The sequence below is a fragment of the Triplophysa dalaica genome, chromosome 8 (genome assembly GCF_015846415.1).
Source record: "Triplophysa dalaica isolate WHDGS20190420 chromosome 8, ASM1584641v1, whole genome shotgun sequence".
Classification (NCBI taxonomy): Eukaryota; Metazoa; Chordata; class Actinopteri; order Cypriniformes; family Nemacheilidae; genus Triplophysa; species Triplophysa dalaica.
Window position 1 is genome coordinate 6,560,032 of NC_079549.1, and position 21,764 is coordinate 6,581,795.

Below are 21,764 nucleotides of genomic sequence, written 5' to 3' on the forward strand. Positions count from 1 at the left end.
AAATGTATTGTTCTTTGGGAAGAAACTGAGGAGAAAATATTAAAATAATAAATAATTCAGCTGTCTTAGTTTCTTTGAAGCCAGATTGACAGTGGCAGAGGGGCCTTGAATTCAATATTTTCTATTAGTCTTCGTTTAATTTTTTACACAAAACATGTTATATTGAAAATATACAGTATATTTTACATACAAATATGTATACAACCTAAAGTTACAATCTCAACAAATATGTTAATACAAAAACAGGAAACAGCCATGAAGCCATGGACATCTTAACAATAAATGTTTCAAACAATGCAACATTTTTATGGGCTTATGTTTGTAAATTGAACACTAACAAAACAGTCATAAATAATCATTTCATAATCAACAACTAAGTAGTTAAACTTTACTTGCCCTGACTATTAGAATGAGAATTGTGTATTCATTTATATTTTAATGAGATCTCTTGCTTCAGTTTCCAAAGAATCCTTACACAGCCACAACAGAAATCTTCTTGGCCTTTGTTTACCTCCCACTGAGCTCACCAGAAAGTGACAGAAATGCTTAATTAGACTTGGTGCCTCCGTACGGTGATGCTTTTCTAAGAAATGCTTTGCAGTGTGTGATTAGAACAGAACTCCACAGTGTTTACTAATGAGAATGTTATACAGCACATAAGACACAACTCGATTACAATTTCCTTATTTAATGATCAGGGTCAAAGTCAGTCAGCCTACCAGTCATTACATTTAGGCAACATTTATGCATTTTGCAGATGGTTTTATGTAAAGCGACTTGTGAGCAATACACTTATTTCACTATGTGTGCAACCTGGGAATCAAACCTTTTGAGCTGCTAACTCAATGCTCTACCATTGAGCTACAAGAACATTTAATTTAACAATTTGTAATTTGATAATATCTTCAGGCACCTCTTATTACTTTCTACATCACGACCCAAACAGCAAAAGTACTGAATTAATGTAATTATCTGTTTGAAGCCGATGTATTGCAATATGGTGGTGTTGTGGTTATATTCACTTTCATGTTGGCAAAGGATAGCACTGAGTTGTGTTGAAGCTGAATCAATTTACCCTTTATGTACTGTGTATGACAATGTAAATTCTTAGTCATGAATATGATAAGTCCTACTTAAAACATTTTTTGGAAAAGGAACACATTCTGCAAATGAGCTGTGTAAAACAGCACAATGCACTGGATTTTAACAGAGAGAATCAGAGGAAAAACAGATGGAGAGAATGAAACCTGTCCGTGGGCTTACATACAGCTGCTGATTTTGTTCATACAGCCAGACAACTCACCTTGTCTCTGTTTGCCAATCAATCGGTTCTGTTCCCTTTGTCTCTCTCTTTCCGTCTGTGTCACCATCATTTGTCTCTTGTAGATTCCGTGCCACATTTCTGAGCCTTAGGAAGTCATCAGATTTTTGCTCGGTGGTTAAAAGGCCATGAAATGGTACAGCTGCCCGAGTGTCTGCACTCGTCTTTTATCTTTTACTAACAGCCTGTCACCAAAGATTTGTAACTTTACCCTGTGTTGTTAGTCTTGTGAGACATCATGGTCAGGGCCATCAAAGTAATATGAATACTTAAATATCCTCATTAAAATTGACTACCAATCACATTGCAGAATCGAAGGATCACCATGGCAGTGTTATTCTTAAAGGTACATAGGACTTTTGGTAACTTAAAGTAGTGTGTATGACTTGACCCCTTGTTACCAGAATTGATTTTGAAACTTTATAATTTCTTTGTTCGGATGAATGCTTTTTACATGCAAAAAATAAACGGATATCTATCAAAAATCAGCTTATAAAATAAACCTGTTTTCTCGTGTTTACATGCATATCAATATACCGGCTCCGCAGAAAAGCGCGTTAATATGGAAATTTGAGACTTGTCAGGTTTCCCGCATGCAGTGATGTCACCCTCGATAGTTTGTCTAAAATGCTGCGGGAAATCTGTTGGAAGCTGTATTTTTGTTTCACTTCCCGTGTCCGCAGTACCTGCAAATGCAACAATAGTTTTTCATTTTGCCATTTCTACACCAAAAGACAATAATAATCAGTATCAAGACACCATAGAAGTCCAGTCCACTGAGAATCCAGACTCCGTCTAGAGAAATGGCACCAAGGCCCAACGTTTCACAGGATTTGTGGAAGAGCGACGGGGAGGAGAATGGCTGGGAGAACAGTCGACCCGGACCACAGCAAGAGAGTCCCCGTCGAGGAGCTGCTCAGTGTCCGGGGAAGTGGTGTCTGGTGAATAGGAAGGAGTTCAGTCCTGGGCGCCAACAGGAAACTGGAAGAGGTAATAACGTCCGGAGAGGATAGAAGCTGTTAGACAAAGCTAGGACTATGGAAAGGCAAAGACTAATACTAAGACTTAACACTAGAGACTAGCGTAAACATGCAACGGTCGGACACAAGACGAGAGAACGAGAGGGGTTATAAAGGTAAAACTAATAAGTAGGGATCAGTTCCAGGTGTGTACTAATGGGGAGAGAATCAAATCTCAACTTTATGTATATAGTGCTTTTTACAATTTCCATTGTTACAAAGCAGCTGTACATGAGACATATTGACAATAAGCAAAACAACTAAAGTGATATACCTGTAAAAACAAGAAAAAGGTGAAAACAGAAGACAGACATACCCACATACAAACGCTCCACACTCACAATATGCACACATATTTACACACATCGACATAGACACACACACAGACGGATGCGCGCGCACATACACACACACACACACAGACAGACACCCACGCACTCACAGTGAAAGCACACATTTAAGATAAAGGAGAGAGAAACACAGGTCAAATATTAAACAGACTATACATTTCTATATGCAATATTAATTATGTAAAACTAAAGCAGCCCCCCAGCCAGGCAAATAGTGCAAAACAGTATGCAAACGGTGGCGAGGAACCCAAAACTCCAATCGAGAAAGAAAACCTCAGGAGAAACAAGACCCAACCAGGGGATTCCAGTTCCCCTTTGGCAAAAGCTGCTGCCTCTGCACAAGCTCAACAGTGCTTGCACGACAAGGCTAAATAAAAATAAAAATAAATTTACCAATAAAGTAAATTATATATTTAAGATTATCATTAATAATCAAATAGCATTTGAAATTTTGTAGTGAAGTCGTGTCAGGTCGGCGCGTCCTTTATTCAGCTCTATCATCTTAGCTCTTGTCAGGTCACCGCTTCCCATTCTCCGCACTGCCATCAGGTCTGGGCATGAACTGCATCCTGCGGTAACCTTGGAACAATGAGACAAGACTGGCTGAGAGTAGAGTACTGTTCTGCGCTCTTTGATGCAACAAGTACATCAGTTGTTGTTGGAAGTGTTCCTGGTTCCGGTTGATCTAAATAATGCAGCCTAAACCCTCTGAGGATTTATATTATGGAAGTGTAGTGTATGCAAGATTAAAAAGATGCGTCTTTGGTCTAAACTGACAGAGTGTGTCTGACTCCCGGACAGTGCAGGGAAGACTATTCCAAAGTTTAGGCACTAGATAGGTAAAGGATCTACCACCTGCACTTGGTTTTGAAATTCTAGGTATTACCAACTGACAGGATGCATGAGAGCATAATGAACGTGTAGGACTGTAATACATTAGAAGTTCGCTCAAATACTGCGGAGCTAGACCATGTAGGGCTTTATAGGTAATAAGCAAGATCTTAAAGTTAATGCAAAGTTTTAAAGGTAACCAGTGCAAGGTTGACAGAACCGGGCTAATATTCTCATAATTTTTTGTACGTGTAAGAACTCGGTCCAATAAGTAACACTTCTGTTTTGTCCGAGTGCATCCAGTTTTTTATATCGACTATGATTTCCATTATTCGATGGAACTCCTGCGTTTCATGAGGCTTCGAGGAAATATAAAGTTGAGTGTCATCAGCATAACAGTGAAAGCTTATTCCATGTCGCTTAATTACATCTCCTAGAGGTAGCATGTATAATGTGAAAAGCAGAGACCCTAGGACTGAGCCCTGAGGTAAACCTCATTGTTTATTGCAACAAATTGAAAACGGTCGGATAAATAAGACTTAAACCATTTCAATGCTATTCCGTTAATGCCAACGTAATTTTCGAGTCTATGTAGGAGTGAGCCGTTGTCAATGGTGTCAAATGCAGTAAAATACAACCTCGGTCGGATGCAAAAAGCAGATAATTTGTAACTCTGATCAAAGCCATCTCTGCACTGTGACATGCTCTAAATCCAGACTGGAATTCTTCCTTAATGTCATTCCTTTGAAGGAAGGAGCATAATTGTGTTGAAACTACTTTTTCGACAACTTTCGCCATGAAAGGCCAAGATGATGGGAAAGGTGTGAGTGATCACCAGAGCGAGGAAAGCCCTGACAGGGTAACACGAGGGCAGGGCGAATGACGTAGACAATGCGTATGTGGTGAGATGACAGAATAATAACCACACACCCTCACAGATAACATAACACAGCCTCCGTGACAGATAGCGTTAAGTCAAGACCGGAATCATGACAGCATGATCCGAGAGAGGACATGTATGCATTATTTTACTGTAACTTCTGTTTGAGACTTTTAAAACCGGTAAGGGCGTTTGTAACGAGGTCCAATAAAAGGAAGGAAGGAGGCAGGAACCGGCGAACATTTAAAGCACTTTAATCAAAATAAATAAACAATAATACGGAGGTAAAATTCCACAAGAACATAAATACACTTAAACTTAAAACATATGTCCGGGCCTGGTCCTCTCTCGTCAGCAGTCCTGTCGTTAGTCCTCTTATGCTCCTGATTTCCTCCTTGAGATATGCGGGAACGGTGTGCGCACAGCTGATTCCAACTATCACTCACACCGACGGCCCCACCTCAGTGGCTCTTGACCTGCCTTCCTCACCACAGAGTTTACCTCTGCGAAGCGGTTATTGCTTAAGCAGTTTATGACCATTCCCCGATAAAAGAAAACCAGGACCTCTCACCTTAGCAGCTTATTAAGCATAATCAAATGAAGACTGTGCATGTAAACGCACTCATTGACTACCAGTAGAAATAATTAAAATGATAGTCAAAGGCTCCCCAGAATTCCTAAATTCTTCAAAATATATTTTGTGTCCAACGTAACAGAAAAAACATAATAATCTTTCTTACTATGGTAGTCAATTATGTCCCAGAGCTTTCAGTCGCTAACTTTTGCTTTAGTCCCTTCCAAGTATCTTTCTTCTTCAACACATTTTATGGTGAGTAATTCATGACAAATTTTTCATTTATGACTAGAGTATACCTTAAAGATGGCAAAAAAGTATTCCTTTGACACCAAGTTTTGTTCTTAAAAAATAGTTCAACCTATTATAATACATCAATTCTATTTGGTGGTCGAGCTGTTTCAGAGGTTTATAGAAAGCACACTGTGACAACTGACGTCAACACTGGAACGAAGCACATGCTTACTTTCAAATGGAACCTTCACCATGGCTCTTGCGGACCTATTACCATAATTTGTCTGACATTCTCTTTAATTCTGCCCTCCAATGAAACACTTGCATAACATGACTTACTAAACACTTGTTGTAAACAAACTTCAACTTGTCTTCTTTGAAGAAAGATAGGGAGCAGCAAAACAGTATTCGTTTTTTATTAAGCTTAAACAGTCAAGACAACATTCACTCTTAAGCAAACAATTATAGCCGTCCGAGGATACCAGGCATTATCATTTGATAGAGCTCTGTATGATGTTATAATCAATGAACTGGGCCAGCACCAGATTATTAGGGTGAACTGCCAGGAGTCTGTTGTAGTTCATCTTGAATCTCAGTCCGGTAAGATAGCGGCAAGCCACTTTCATCGCCGTTTCAAGCAGACTGTTTGATCTCAACCTCCAGGCTCATAATAAAGGACTACAAGGACCAACAGTAGCCTGTCATTAGCCATGACACAATTATCTGCAAAGCTAGCATCAAAGCTTATTCAGACAATATCAATCATAAATCATGACGGAAATGCCATATGGTTATAATTTTGTGCAAAACCATCGAAGCAACATATTAGCAACATGTATTTGTCTGTTCTTGTGAATAGCACAAATCGATCTTTAGTCCTTACCCTATAGCAGATTATATAGCACTATTTTTCTTTTCTGTTCTCTTTTCTTGTCTAGAACACCAAATCAGTCCCTTAAAATGACTACACAAGCAAAGAAAGTCAGTCCATACAGGAAGAACTAGCATTTATCAAAGCTAGATGAATGTTTGTCTGTGAATTGAGGTCATGCAAAAGCCCTTTCGTGGATTTCTTGAGTGCTCTTTAATCAAGTGGTGGACATGAAAGTGCATTGTTCTGTGCAGAAGTATCCTTTTGAGGTTTACAAGAAGACAGGGTGCAGAACAGCGTTTATTACTGCAGCTGTATTACTATAACCAACAGTCTGTCTGTGAAGGGCATCTATCCTGCAGATTATTACGGTTTTCAAATTAAAACGTGAAATTTGCATCACACTGTAAAATCCTTAATTTCAACCAAGAAAATTTAAAAAATACATGAAGGAAATTCCAACAATAATAACAACAGTTTAATATCTACAATCATTTAGGCAGTATGATAGTCTTTCATCCACAGCAGCAAGCATACTCTACCCCACTTAGCCTGTTGCTTAGTTACCAACAATTTCAAAATTTTCCATCCTACGTCAGCAGACGATGTGAATGTAATCGATTTTGCTGGAAATTTCATCCTTGTCACCATTCATTGCATTAAATATGCACTGTGCTTGCACATTAACATTAAAATTACATAAAATATGGATTGTTATAACAAATGTTTTTTGGCTAGGAAAAATTAAAATATTATAATTAGTCCATGCAAAGGCATATAAATATTTGCCTTAAGGTTTATAAGCAAGGTAAAAAATTACTCAGAGATTTCAATATTTACAGCGAATTGCTGCCTTTAAACTCCAGAGACCCGATACATAATGAAAATGGAGAAGGTATGAATGAAGCATTTGGAAGCTGAATAAGTAAACATTTAAAACTTGACATGCTGATGATTCCTATTGAAAGATTAGAGAGATTCAGACAGGTGTAGCTAAGCCGAAACTTTCTTTAAACATTAAGCATTTATTTCAATAATTGTTTTTTTTAGAGAAACCGTAAAAGCAATGCCTGGGGCTAGCAGTACAGATCAATTTGCTGAAGAGAACAGACCGTCTTTTGGATGCTTTTTAGTCTATGAAAATAATAAGCTATGCAGGGAGAACAAAAAATCAAGTGCTACTTGCAAGGTAGGCTTTACCTTTTTGGTTCTAAGATAAAAAATAAATCAAATCAGTACTTTCTTTTATTTTATTTCTGGATTGTTATGCTATTTTTTTATTTCTTTAGCCTTTGCTCAAAATTGGTAAAAGATATAGGCCCTATTAGAACAATGATATTTATTATGCCAATATTTTGAACCATGTTATACTGAACATGCTGTTTGTACTCACCAGCAGACCCGAAAACACTGTAAACTGTAATGGTCATTTTAGTATGTGTATTTTTCGACTAAATGCACCCATGCTTTTATCATATCATATTTTTACCATTATTGTATTTATAGGGTTACTATATATATTTTATTATACTTTCATTTTTTTAGAATAATAGTCAACTCATCCAAACTATGTAACACAAATAAAATTTTGGACATTTTAAACATCTTTATTGGAGCCATTCCTTGTCTAGAATTTGTCAAATCTACTCTTTGCATTTTATCAACTTTTTAAAAAGCATTGAAGGAGCTACCATCTAGTTGTACTCTTATTTGCTGCTTTTGTTTATTATTCAGTCCAAGTCATGCATTTGAAAAAAAATTCAGTCTAAGGATCTAAACTTTTATTATATGGATATAGTTGTTAAAATAGCAATGTTTAGAACAAAGCATGGTCATATGAAAGTTGTTATGTTATTCTTGAAAGATGTTTCAAGATGCTATACGTGAACTAATTAAAAAGTGAAAATCACAGCCAAATAAGTGAGATAAAATCATATACCGGTAACCATGTCCTCCCTCACTGCCTTTCTGCTCTAACCTTTTACAAAAAGAGACAGTGTTGAATATACTGATGAAATTACCTTTATTGCCTCTGTTTTGCTTGTTTATGCATTGAAATCTAAATTACTGATCCCTCTTGACAGATGTTCCAGGACTTAAACATAAGGTACTCAAGATATTCATCAGTACATTGGGTTCCGCAATAGATCATGTTTGCATAATGAATTAAGGAATTAAAGCTGGGAGCTGCCATTTGCTTTGCTCCTAAGCTCTGGTCTGTTTACTTTCAGATGACGTTCATCTCAGGTAAAGTCCGATGTTTAATGTGTATAAAACTAACAAAAACAACAGGCTATAGAAAGCAACTAAAACAGAATTTGGGATGTTCTCCAACACATTATAATTAATCATTTAGGATTTCTCATTTCACTGAGAGTGAAAATCAGGGCTAATGACTGTTCTGCAATGTAATTAACAACAGCCTACTCTGCCTTAATTTCTTATTGACTGAAGGATCCGTGCTTGATCTGCCTGAGATTGGATTTAAATTTATAGATGTTTGCTACTGCAAAAATATAGTATTAGCTTGTATTTGAAATTTTTTTTTCTAAATATTTGCAATTGCTAATTTGATTGGAAGGAAATTAAAACCTTAATTTTATTTGTATTATTATGGTGTTCTAAAGACTAAACTATTGTTTATTATGTTGTAATTGTGTTTGTAATGTTATGAATAATACATTTGTGATTGAGGTCTGTGTTGCCTAAGAACCACAGTTTTACAGTGGAGCACATAGAAAATAAATAAAACAAATAAGAAGCTGGAATACAAAGCTGACCATTTATTGTAATAATTTTGAAAACAATTTCGCCTCTCATTTTATAAATTTATCCTCATATTTTCCTGCATCCACAACTGAACCCGTGAACCTTTGATTTTGTGACGAAACACTAATTTCGAATGCAATCGCTGTGTTTTCCAAACACATACATTTTAAGAATCAGGTGTATTGTATGTGTCTTTTGCATTAGATGGATGTGATACCTGTGAGAAGGTCTGTGATGGTCCTGTTCCCACTGCAGCGCTGGATAGGTGTCTGTGTTGCGGGCTGGGGTGAGGACCCGGTTTGAACAGGTGCAGGGGCCAAGCTCTGGTCCTCAGCTCATGCTGCCTGAACTAATTAAGTTTAGAGGCTTTGTACGGGCGTGCTTGGTTACTTTGGTAGGCTATGTGGACTCAATGTGCAGGGATTTACCTGAGGGATGTAATGAACATGGTCTTTTTTAAATCACATGTCCTTTGTTTGTTCTCATGGGAAAGAGTCTTCTCCACGCTCCCCTTAATCCTGTGTTTGAAACCTCTTCTAACCAGCCCTCCCATTTCTTCTCTCTCGTAATTTATCTCTTTGGTATACCCTCCATCATAACAGAAACTTGTACAATAGTTTTTGTTTTGAGTGCAGACACTTACTCACTTGGGACTTCTGTTGCAAGCATCACCTTTTCTCACTTCCTTAGGCAGCCTGGAGGATCAGACAGGGCTAAATGTCTTCTCAAGACGGACTTAACAGCAATTACATTTTCAAGCTGTGTTGTTTTTGGTCGATTAAACAAACCTTCAATATGGAAGACTGTACAAAAATTCACTAAATCTACAAAAACATAAACTCAAACAATCCTTAATTTCACACAGCATGTTTTATAAAAAATTACTGTGTAGTCACAATGTATTAGTGCTTTTTCATTCAACACTCTTGATTTACAATTCAACAGTAAATCTTAATTTAGCGAGGCATGAAATCATTTTGCTTGCATAAAATGAATATTGCACAATCATAACATATGAACACACTAATTCCTAACTACAGTTTCAGCTTTAGCTTCAGCTTCAGTATAGATTTTTCTACTAATCATACATTTTTGTTATATTAACATTGTACGAATTCATACACATAAAATTAGGCCTCGAAAGTTAAAAATTCCTGCCCGATCAGGTTGTGCATTTTCATCTCAGCATAGTTATGATACGCCTTCTTTTTAAAAGGTTTCTACTGGGAAGAAAAATATTGTTGTTCTGTATAAGTTATTATGTCTGTGATTTGGCAGTACATCATGTTGAGTGTAAAGTAAGAAAAATATCTTCTTACTAGTAATTAAGTCTTTTCATGTTAAGTGTTTTAATATGTTCCCTGCTAACTAACCTTGGGAAATCGAACATGATCACCTGAGCAGTCTTGAATGCATTATTTCGATTTTATAGCTAAATTATACACTAGTTATATATGTAAATTGATATTGTCCTTTTTATCATTCATTTTGATAGCCTGTAGTGTAAATACAATTCTCTCATAATTTCCCTAACCATAACATCATTCTAAACAATGTGTTCTAAAAAATACCTTATAGAAAATAACTTTTTCTGAACTTTCTTTGTTTGGGTTTGTTCTATATAGTGGCCAATAGTAAGAATACATTTTTGGAGCATTATGAGAAAGGGGAACAGATTTCTTATTGTTGACTCTCAGAGATGGGCACCTGCTTACCTAAGAAGAGTGATTAGTTTAGGTAAACAAGTAAAGACATCTTTGTCTCAGGACAAAGACTTTTAATGCTTTTTCACCTAACACGTCAAACAAAAACAAATACTGATTGATCAGATGTGTCTGTCAGCTAAACACTATGAAATTATTGAAAAACGTCATATATGAAGTCATATCATAACATGTTTCACAGATTTATTAGAGTTGTTTATGTAAGTAAGCCATAAGTGTAAATATATAAATGCAGTATTCCAGGAGTATTTTTGAAAAGCTTAAGGATTAGACAGAGATGTAAATTATGAGCCAAAATCTTTTTTTAAATGAAGTAGACATATTTTATTTTCTACCCACCTTATAAACATATTGAAATGTTCAAAATAATGAATAAAATACACAAATTAATGAATAAAAATAGTTTTAATATGCATGCAAGGGTAATACATTTTAAATAAAATCTTACAATAAAATGTTGTGTCATCTACCCTCATTAAATATGAATATTGTTCAACATACATCCTCTTACATCCAACAATAAATCCATATTAAATGCAGTCATACTGATTTACTGAATCTAACTGTAATTACATGTTTAGGTTGCTAATTAATGCAGATCAGTTCAGAAACTTTAACTTAAGTCACATAAGCCCTGGTTTGTTGAAAACCACACACAGAGAAAATGGACAGTATTAAATTACAGCTCTTTGCCCTAATTACCAGAGCTTTACCTCAGGAAGCTGCTGTGGGCTTCCATGGTGTGCTGAAAGCAAGAGGACATTAACATAAATGAGAGGGTCTGAGGGGGATCGATATAAATACCTGCACACGCCCTGCTCGTGTCACACAGGTGGGCAGATTCGGTACATGTAGGACGTAGTCTGTAAGTAGTTGAACATCTACGGTCATGACCTGCCAGGCATTTAGCGCCAGTGATTCCTTCACTACTCTAAGCGGCGATTCAGCTGCCCTGCCTCTGCTGATGCATCACACTGGACCTTCCGACTGCTTACCCGTCTCCAGCCACACCACCAACATGATATCTTCAGGTAAATCTGATGCAGGCAATCTAGAAATGTGTTTCTTAATTGGTCTGTTGTGACCCTCAAAAGGGTCTGCTACGAAAGGGTCACTGACAGCAGGAAAAATACCAAAATGCAAATAAATAAATGCAAATAAACCATGTAAAAGTCCATAGTTTGGTTTGGGAAATAGCTAAACAGTGTTTTAAAACGAGCAGAAATTGCTTCCCTAGGTTTTGTTATTGATGTAAAATGCTGTGCACTGGTAAATTGATACAAGTACTATAAACAGTAGTAATATGGATAGTATTTAATGAGTATTTGCTGGTTTATGCATTTAAAAAAGGTTCAATTTTCTTATACATTTAGTTATTCTTAATAGTGCTACATTACATACTGTATTACTGGGCCTGTGCAAGATATGGTTATTATAATACATTGCATTTTGTTGTTGTTTGGTTTTAGTTTAGTTTTCCTTTTGTACCGGTTTGTGTTACTATTTAATGCTCAATGGAAAATCTTAAACCTGAAGCTATACCAGATGAAAAGCATTAATATCACTATACAGCAACTCGCCATACATTCATTTTATGTGGCAGCTTTAGGCAATGGGGGCAAATGCTTTTTTTGTTTACTTTATTCACTTTCTAAATGTGTTTATAGACAACAAACAAATGTTATGTGTCCCAAACTTACTGTAATATTCGTTAGAGCTCTGCAAAGAATCTATAATCGTTAAGTACTTTTAATGTAATTTAATACAATTAATATATAGTAAAATATAATTTATTGTAATATCAATATTAATTCAATATAAAGTAAATTGTTATATTATAACTTAATACAGACCGGAAGTTAACTTCGGGCAATTGTTTGTCTAAAAGAAAGTTAATTCTAACATACTTCTTAAAGTTGGAACATCTCAATTAAAGGCATTTAAATAATCTCAGACATTGCGGTATTTTATGTAACATTTTAAACTGGAGATCAATAACTAGACTTTTATAGATATTTCTTCACATTGAAATAGAAGCATTTATCCTTGGGGAATATTTCTCATAAAGGATTTTTTATGTGGAGAAGAGAAAAATGTTGAAAGATGGAGTCTGGGCTATAAGTGGATGTCCTTCTGACCTAGTCAATGTGACCCATAAAGTTCACATCTTATTTAGCATTACTTCCAATCCACACTGCTGTCAACGCAATCATAACAAAAAATGACCTTTCAATAGATCACATCTCCTGTTCCCTTAGGAAATGTGTTTGGAGAAAAATCGTGTCTATGAAACATTTTTTAATTGTCATGTCTGCTTCTGACTGAGCCTGAGAGAGGAGAAAGAATAAAACTTGTATTCTAAATAAACAAATAGTGAGAAATGTGTCTGTGTTTCTGACAAATGTTTTCAAGGGTGTTGGTACAATTGGCCGAAAGTCCTGAATAAAAGAGATGATAAATATTTAATTGCGTTCAAAAATAAACAATCTTTCATTATTTTTTTTTATTATTTTTTTATTGGTTAATCCAATGTCCAACAACATACAATTACAGCCTCAATGGTGCAATTAGAAAAGAAAAAAGTAAACTACAAAATATAGTATTGAAGTAAATACAATCAGTCAGGAAAATAAATAAATACACAGTAAAATAATGAGTTAAGAGAGGACATTAATGAAGTGCCAAAGAGGTGTCTAAAAACCTCATTCTGTTCCCCGGTGGTGGAATGAACTGCCAGCTTCCACCCAAACTGCAGAATCATTCATATCTTTCAAAAAACACCTCGAAACATAACTGTTCCACATTTATTTGACTAACAATTAACATTCTGTCTGTCTAAAAAAAACGTGTTCTTTCTGTCCATTGCTTACTCAAGTGTTAATCCTCCTAGTAGCATGGCCTTTTAAACCAATGGTATTGTTTAGCGTGTTGACAAAATGTTTATGTGCTCTCCTACTTGTAAGGTGCTTTGGATAAATATGTCTGTCAAATGAATAAATGTAAATGTTAATTTAGTATTAGAGTCAAATATTGTCTCTACTCCAATTGATAAATATAATTCAAAAGATAAATAAAATTGCATCTCCATGAGGTTTTGTAAGAAATCATGCACTTTTATCACAATCCCAAAAGCAATGTAGAAATGCTCCCTTACATTTTTTTAAATTAAAACAAAGACCAGAAGAGTTTCTGTAAATCTTTTTCACACGTAATTGTGCAAGGTAATTTATATTAGTGAATTTATAATTAAGTTCATGAACCCCCAGTGAAGTACACTCAGAATATCTTTTTTTCAACAACGGACCAATCGGCATAATCAGTTCTGTGACCTAAATCCTTTTCCCAGACACTATTGTGTCAGCCAAGGCATCATATATGACAGATATTAACCCCTTGGTAAAACAGTTTGTCACAATAAGTTCAAGTCTTAGTTTACCATTGTCAAACAAAATGTTTATGAAGTGACAAGGAATTAGACCGATAACAAGGGAGGGATGGAGATATACAGCAGGACATCATCTGCATAAGGAAAAATTGGGTGTTCTTCATCTCCTATCACATTAGCATATTTGTGACTTCATCGCGGCGTGTTTGCATGTGTTAGCATTTGATATCTCTAATCCTGTCACACTATACTGTATTTTACAACTGAATGCCACCAGCAGTTACTTTAAGTGCTGCTAAAATAGTGATTTATAGACGCAACATCATCGGACAAAATCACAATACAGTACATCTCCATTACAGAGCGGCTATATGCTGTTTGCCCTTTCTCCACAATGTTTTGCTTTATTATGAACGCTTCTTTGATTTTAAATGCAAGTGACAGTTAAATACACTACACGGTGCTAACTACAAACGCGGCCGAGAGGGCGAGGACTCACACACATAGCGCTCATCGGAAGAGAGTGCATGAAAACACGGAAAAGGATGATGCACCACTCACACCAAACAAGTCAGGAAAGAGAGAATACGTGGAAGCGCAGTTTATAGTTAATGGATCAAAGATACAGTCATTATCCCGGATGGATAAAAAAATACAAAATGGTTAAATTCTGTCCAAAATACTCTATAAAACTAAAGGGGAATCCGTCAAGACCTGGATATTTATTGGAAGACAGATTGAATTGCACTAAAAACGTCTTCCGGTGACAAAGGTGCATCTAAAAGTATTTTTGCATCCTCACGTTTGTAAAGGGAATTTAATCTAAGAATTCCAAAATATCAAATTACTCAGCAGTTATCTGTGATTTATACAATATATCATAATAATTTCTGAATAAATTATTAATCGAGTTAGAGTTGTACAAGATTAAGCCATCTGACACCTTCATTGACTTAATTGTTATTTAACTTTTTAGTTCTTTATTTGATGGGCCAACATTCGATTTGATTTGTTTGCATATTCATAGTACTTTGGAAAAGAGAGAAGTTTCTTAATGTGATGTGTGTAATCCAAACCAATTTCAGCTCTGACTCAACATAATTGGGCCCAATTTGTCCACTAATTCTTGAGCCAATCACACATTGATTTACAAAATGTTTTGACAGTCAGCAAGGAAGAATTGAATGTCCAGATCCTGGTGGTCCTGTGCTTGCTTAAATCCCTATCTAAATAGACGGGAGCATGGTCGGACAAAACGATTTAACCAATTTGGCAGGAAGCTACAGTATGAAGGCTTTAAGTAGGAATCAAAATATATATCCAGCCGGCGTTCCAGCAGGTGACTCAGCTGGCGTTCCAGCAGGCGACTCAGCCGGCGTTCCACCCGGCATCCCTGCCAGAAGTTCAGCCAGCACCCACCCTTGCATTCAGTCCAGTCCCCACCCTTGTCGAGCCGTACTTTCAGCCGGTCTTACAGCCGGCCTAACAGACCTTCTTACAGCTGGCAGGTCCCCCCAGTTCAGGGGAACATAGAACTTCCACCCCATTGTCCAAGGGGACTCCCTGTATTGGCCCTAAACTGCACTCGCGAGCCCCCTTGTCGAGGACTAAAACTATTCCCCCCAGGTCCCAAGCCCTGTGAACTTCCACCCTTGGACTCTTGTGTTCATAGTTTTGCTATGTTTGCCATGTTACCTTGCTTGTTCACCTTACCATGTTTTCCTTGCCTTGCCTTACCTTGCCATGTGTTTACCTTGCCTTGCCTTTGCTTGCCTTGACTGACCTACCCTTGCTGTATTGCTGACGTTGTGTCGCTGTTTGTATTTAGATTATTTTTGCCCCATCGTGGGAAGCGTTTGTTTTCAGTTTGTGTTTCGTTTCGTTCTTGTTTTACCCCCTTGCGTGTCTTTTTTTTTTTTTACAAATCAGTGTTTCATTAGCTCCTTTCCCGCTGCGTGCAATTTGGTTCTCTCCCCGAACACATTGCTGACACTTCCTTGTGCTTGTTTTAAAAGATCAATCCCACCTAATCTCACTTTAGTTTCAAATGTTTTGAGTCCAATAAATGTGTCTCTTGAAGCATAGCGATAGTAGTTCTCTGCTTTTTAAGATAGGTTAATATTTGCATCCTCTTAATCACATGTCCTAGCCTTTTGACATTCCTTTAAATAAATCTGGTTGTATAAAACGTTGTCATGCAATACAGCAATATCATTTTAAATCATATACCACAGACCAGATTTTAAATTAACGAGTACATAACTAGGGATTGTTAAGGTCCTATTTTGGTTTATGGACTGTCCAACAACAAGTTTTTACGGGCAGTCCTAGCAAAACGTAGGCAGAGACTATATATAGTGGCCAATATCTACGGTGGTTCGCAAATCGGACTAGGGATGACTCGTTTGCGTTATTCAGAGTCGACTCCCTTTTTTCCAAGCCAATAACTTTGTTATTCATTCACATTCGGGATTTATAACTTGGCAGACTGCTTACTTTCAAACACGGCAACATTACACACTTACTGAAATGTCATTTTCATGATCTCATTTTATGTACTCTTTAACCAAAACATGTTTCATGTGTTTTAGATGAATGCCACTCACTATCACAGGAAGCAGTGAGGAGATTGACAAGACAAACTGTAATTTATTGAAATACATTGAAATTATGTAGACGTGGTTAATCAGCTCATTTGCGCAGCTGTTACTTTCCACAGATAATTATTAAAGCAGACATATTATTACATTGACGTGTTGATAGCTAAATTAGCCTGTACTTATTTTGTCTCAGTTTCGTCTCACATGCAAAATTTACCAGATTGAGTCACATCCCTGCACATTGTTTGCCATCGTAAAGCCCTTGTGCATAATAACTAAACTTTGCAATTGAACTCTGGCTGTCATCCAAAAGTCACAAAACTCTGTTCATTTCAAATGAAATGTTTTGGCATATCTATTCATACACATATGCCCTCTGTCAACTCTACCTGCAGTAAGTGAATCTTTACCAGACTTTGCAATGTCAGAGTATGGAGCTCTTTGAAAGTTTGAAGAGCTATAATGTAATGGAGTTGTTATCGTATTGAAACACTTAACTGTTGGCACTTAGGTTAGGGATTGAATAAACCAATGATTTTTTAAGAGACTTTGAAGGTTGATTGTCTGATTAAACGAAGTGATTTGCATATTGTTTTGGACAAACTCATCATGCAAGAGGATCATCATGACATACTTTAAGTATTTTGTGGAGGCTGTTCTTGAAAAGATGAAGCACTACTTTTTAAAATTTATATAATGGTGCTGGTTTTATTACCTCCCACAGTTAAACTATGATCCTAAGGAAATTAAATAAAAAGTTTAACGGTTTCATTGCACGTTTTAGTAAATGTCACCTTAAAGATCAATATCTGAGTCTGCCTTGAATGTATCACTGATTTGAATTTATTGTCTGGTTTATTCCCCTCAGGTCTACCACTGGTACAGTCGTCCAAACGTGCTCATATGCACCTGTCCGCTTCTGCTTTGGGCAACGCATCAGCCAGCCTGCACTATCAAATGCCCCCATGTCATTATAGCAACCAGCAGACCACCTATGGCATGATGGCAGGTGTGAAAAGTAATGCACAAGTGCAAGTGCATAAAGTATTATGTCTAAGCGCACATGCTTTGTCATCTGTCAATAACGCATTACGTTTGTGATGTATAATAACAATGTAGTGACTTTGTTCCTGCAGCACAAGAAATGCTCTCTGCCAGCATCTCACAGACTCGCATCCTTCAGACCTGCAGTGTGCCTCATGCCAACATGGTAAATGGAGCCAATTCATTACAAGGTAAAACCTGTGTTAATATAAAATTCTTAAGTTAGTGGAATCTTTTGCTGTTTTCCCACTTCAACCAAATTCATGCAAACTAAACCCATACACAGATAACCAAGCTTAAATTTGAAATAAATTTAAAACACATTTAGTAATTTTCCAAATCAGCTTTACAGAAAATATATTTTGAAACAAGCAGAAGACACAAAAAGGAAAATTATAAGATGCAAACAACGAATGTAATAATCAAAACTAACTGTAAAAATAAAAAGTCTATAGGATTGAAAGCATTCAGTTTGTATGTTGAGAGACAAAGAGAGATTTTTAGTTCAGTGTATGTTAGGCTTCCATCTAGTGTCTGAAGAAAGAGGTAACACGTGTAGCATTATCTGTTGTGCTGCTTTGTTAAAGAAATAATAATCCTTAAATCAAATTAATTTATTTAGCTAGTAAGACAAATTCGAATATTTTGCATGTATTGCTCAATGGATACCAAATCCTAGCTATAATCATATTAGCGTCCATGTAAGACACTAACGCTAGATAATAAAAAACATTTTACACACCAAAGAACCTTTTCATCAAGTCTTCTTACCTTTGAATAGCCCAAATATTATTTTCCCGCTACGAAGAAATTATGGAACAGAAATGTTCTGTGAGTGTTGAAGGTTATTTATAGAACCATATAGCCCGCAGAAGAACGTTTAACGAACCTATAGGAGTGTATAATTATAATAAAAAATAAAGAGATCCTGCTTTTGTCCGCATTGAATTTAACCAGGCATACCTTTCAAACAGGACCAAAACAGCAAAATACAATTCCACGTGAACGAAGGATAATTATAGGCCTATGCAGTGACTATTTTCAGCCACAAGAGGACGATACAGATCAATGTATTTTATAAAACAACCTTACAAAGACCGTTTTGTAGATTTGCTAGATACTGAATACTCAAGTGTGTGAAAACTATATATTTTTAAGTTTTATTTGCATATTATATTAAGTGTACGGTTTCAGATTCTAACACATTTTCCCAAGCCTTTATATTGTTTTCAAAGCAAAATATTTTATTTTAATAAACCAGTATCTTTAGTTTTACCTGTAGGCCTACATAACAATGAAGAAAGAAATTAAGGGGGCAGAGGAGATATTCTCATTAAAGAAGCTTATTTAGGTGAATAAATTTAATTTATATTGATATTATAATTGTCTTAACTTTGCAAGGCATAAACATATAAAAATAATTATCTGAAACGTGTAAAAAACCTATTATAGCAGCAACAAAAATAGTGATGTTTGCATATCATTAACAATGGTTAGCTGGCTACATTAAATAAACAACTTAAACGTTCTTTATTACAATAACACCCAAGTAAAATACAATTTACCTATTAACTTAAAGAGTGCAGTTATGTTTTTTAATCAAAGATATGCTGTTTCTGCCGTGATCTTTGTACACAGTTGTTATTTCCTCTGACCACAGCCTTTATTTCTATTATCTTTCAATCCGAAAGGAGCTTTAGCCCCATGCCTCTATAAGTTCCCTGAGCACAGTTTGGGTGGAGGATCTTGTGCTTTGAGCCACAGTTTCCCACCGCTACCACAAGCTCTTCTCACTGATGAACACACTCTCAGTGACATCAAGCAGGAGCTGCGCAGAAAAAGCCGGCCTCTGGAAGAGCCCCCCGATATGGATTCTCCTCAAATCCGTGAACTAGAGAGGTTTGCTAATGACTTCAAACTGAGAAGGATCAAACTGGGTTTGTCTTTTCATTTGGACTAAATTGTTTATGATATTAAAAGACTACTTTTTCTACACAACATCACTATATACTGTATGTGACATGCTTTAGCAAGCCCACAGACCATACACAGAAAGCTTCAATGAGATTCACAGGATGCAATGAAACAAGTAATGACATGTGCAGGGTTTTATCAAAATCATATATAAGCACATTGCCACATGAATGTCTGTAGATAGATTAGCTTGTTTCCTCAAATCTCTGGAAGATTTGAAGATTTATTTAAGATAGTTGGTAGAAAGTAAACTATATCCACAATATGTCAATGAAATACCGTAAAAACTGATTTGAACTTGGATAATAAATGTTTGATCACATTTGCATTATTATCACCAGAATAGATCCACACTAATCTGTTCTGGTATAACATACTGTACTATTTCAGTAAAATCTACCCCTACGTGGGATGTTAATCAACTTGAAACAAACCGTGGTTGGTTGCTTTATAACACAGTCTTGACTAAGTGGGCAGTACTTGGACAGAATAAGCTGAAAGGAGACTAACCTAGATGAAACACATTTATAAATAAGAAATATATTTGAACATACCATCAAGGAAAATCCTTTGCTTGTAAAATTCTAATTTCTATCACCTAACTTTGATTGACAGGTTACACACAGACCAATGTGGGTGAGGCACTGGCGGCCGTGCACGGCTCTGAATTTAGCCAAACCACCATCTGTCGCTTTGAGAACTTGCAGCTCAGCTTCAAAAATGCCTGCAAGCTCAAATCTATCCTGGCAAAATGGCTGGAGGAGGCTGAGCAAGCAGGTGGTGAGTCAACAGTCAACAACCAACTCTTTAAGTGTAATTTTTAAATGTATTCATACCCACCATCATTCTATTGCTCTTGTGCTATAATGAAATCATAAGACTAAAGAAAGGCTTTCACATATCTGTAATTTGTCTCAGCTCTTTTTAATGAGAAGATGGGCATGCATGAGCGTAAACGAAAACGGAGAACAACCATCAGGTAAACAGGGAATTTGAAGCACATTAAGGAAACAAAACCCATTATATCAGCATCTCCACCTAATTATTATCTAATTAATTCTCAATTCTCAGTCTCGGGGCGAAGGAAGCCCTAGAAAGGAATTTTGTGGAGAAGAGTAAACCCTCGTCTCAGGAGATTGTGCGACTGGCAGAGGGCCTGCATCTGGAGAAGGAGGTGGTCCGTGTGTGGTTCTGTAACCGTAGACAGAGGGAGAAAAGAGTCAAAACCAGCCTACACCACAGCTCATTCATGGCCAAAGAGACTGCAGCCTGTAGGACCTGAGCATCTTCTTATGATGCACTGTCCAATATGCACCTTTGGGAGAATCAACACAAGCCTTTGGCAGTCAGTGGATTTCCTATACAAGAGTTAGATCTTAAGAACTTGTTTTTTTACTTTTAACAGATCACAAAATAGGCATAGTAACCATTAATGACATTTTAAGGTGTTCTTGTTAAAATACTCTCTCTCTCACACCGCTTGAGCATCCGGACTAGACACACCGGATCATCTAAATGCTCTGAATTTAGAGCTTTTCTAACCAGTGGTTAGTTTTGATATTTTGTTTGAAAAGTTGAGCGGCACAGAAATGATAAACTTCATCTTTCTGACATAACAGAATGTTTGTGTTATGAGGTCTATGCAAAGTGACGTCACAGCAGAACTGCATCTGGATATCTCTGGTATGATAATTTATTTAAAATACAATCTATTCGCAGTTTAATATATTGGCTAAATATGCAAATATACTATGAATATCAGAAAAAAGTGTCATTGGAATCCCTGTATTTGCACTCTCAAATTTTGTATGTGGTTCTAAAATCTTTTTGTGATACATTTGTACAGATATAATTAATGTCAAAATAAATTATTAATAATGTAGTCACACTTGATTTGTTATATTATCATAGGATCTCATAAGTCATTAGTCACTCTCCAAGAATCTGTTGGCATTTAAAATGCGAAAAACATGCTTTCCATTAATTTACAACAACAACGGTAAGTGTGATTCAGATTATATACATGTCCTGTAACAACACCCTGTGAACATGGTGCATGTTAATTAAGTCCACCTGATATCTGGTGCACAGTGGAGCCCTGTTCCGTCTGGGTTTGACTGAGGGAGTTTTTCTCCTGTGTTATATTGCTCCTGACAGCGTTATAATGAGGTAGCAAAGCCTCTAACCT

At 36.4% G+C, this 21,764-nt stretch overlaps 1 protein-coding gene across 1 annotated transcript; it reads left to right on the forward strand.

Moving 5' to 3' along the window:
* Nucleotides 1-11,462: 11,462 nt before the first annotated feature.
* On the forward strand, nucleotides 11,463-20,858 carry pou1f1 (POU class 1 homeobox 1). The gene is made up of 7 exons (XM_056755529.1): nucleotides 11,463-11,604; nucleotides 17,418-17,567; nucleotides 17,695-17,793; nucleotides 19,294-19,539; nucleotides 20,192-20,356; nucleotides 20,495-20,555; nucleotides 20,648-20,858. Exons 1-7 carry the CDS (start codon nucleotides 11,463-11,465, stop codon nucleotides 20,856-20,858), a joined length of 1,074 nt encoding a protein of 357 aa, XP_056611507.1.
* Nucleotides 20,859-21,764: the final 906 nt, after the last annotated feature.

Excerpts from the sequence above, each read along its gene's own strand:
- pou1f1 (XM_056755529.1), top strand. The coding sequence starts at position 11,463 with ATGACCTGCCAGGCATTTAGCGCCAGTGATTCCTTCACTACTCTAAGC. Across the intron at positions 17,568-17,694 it reads CACCTATGGCATGATGGCAG|CACAAGAAATGCTCTCTGCC; the intron begins GTGTGAAAAGTA and ends TTGTTCCTGCAG. Across the intron at positions 17,794-19,293 it reads TGGAGCCAATTCATTACAAG|GAGCTTTAGCCCCATGCCTC; the intron begins GTAAAACCTGTG and ends TCAATCCGAAAG.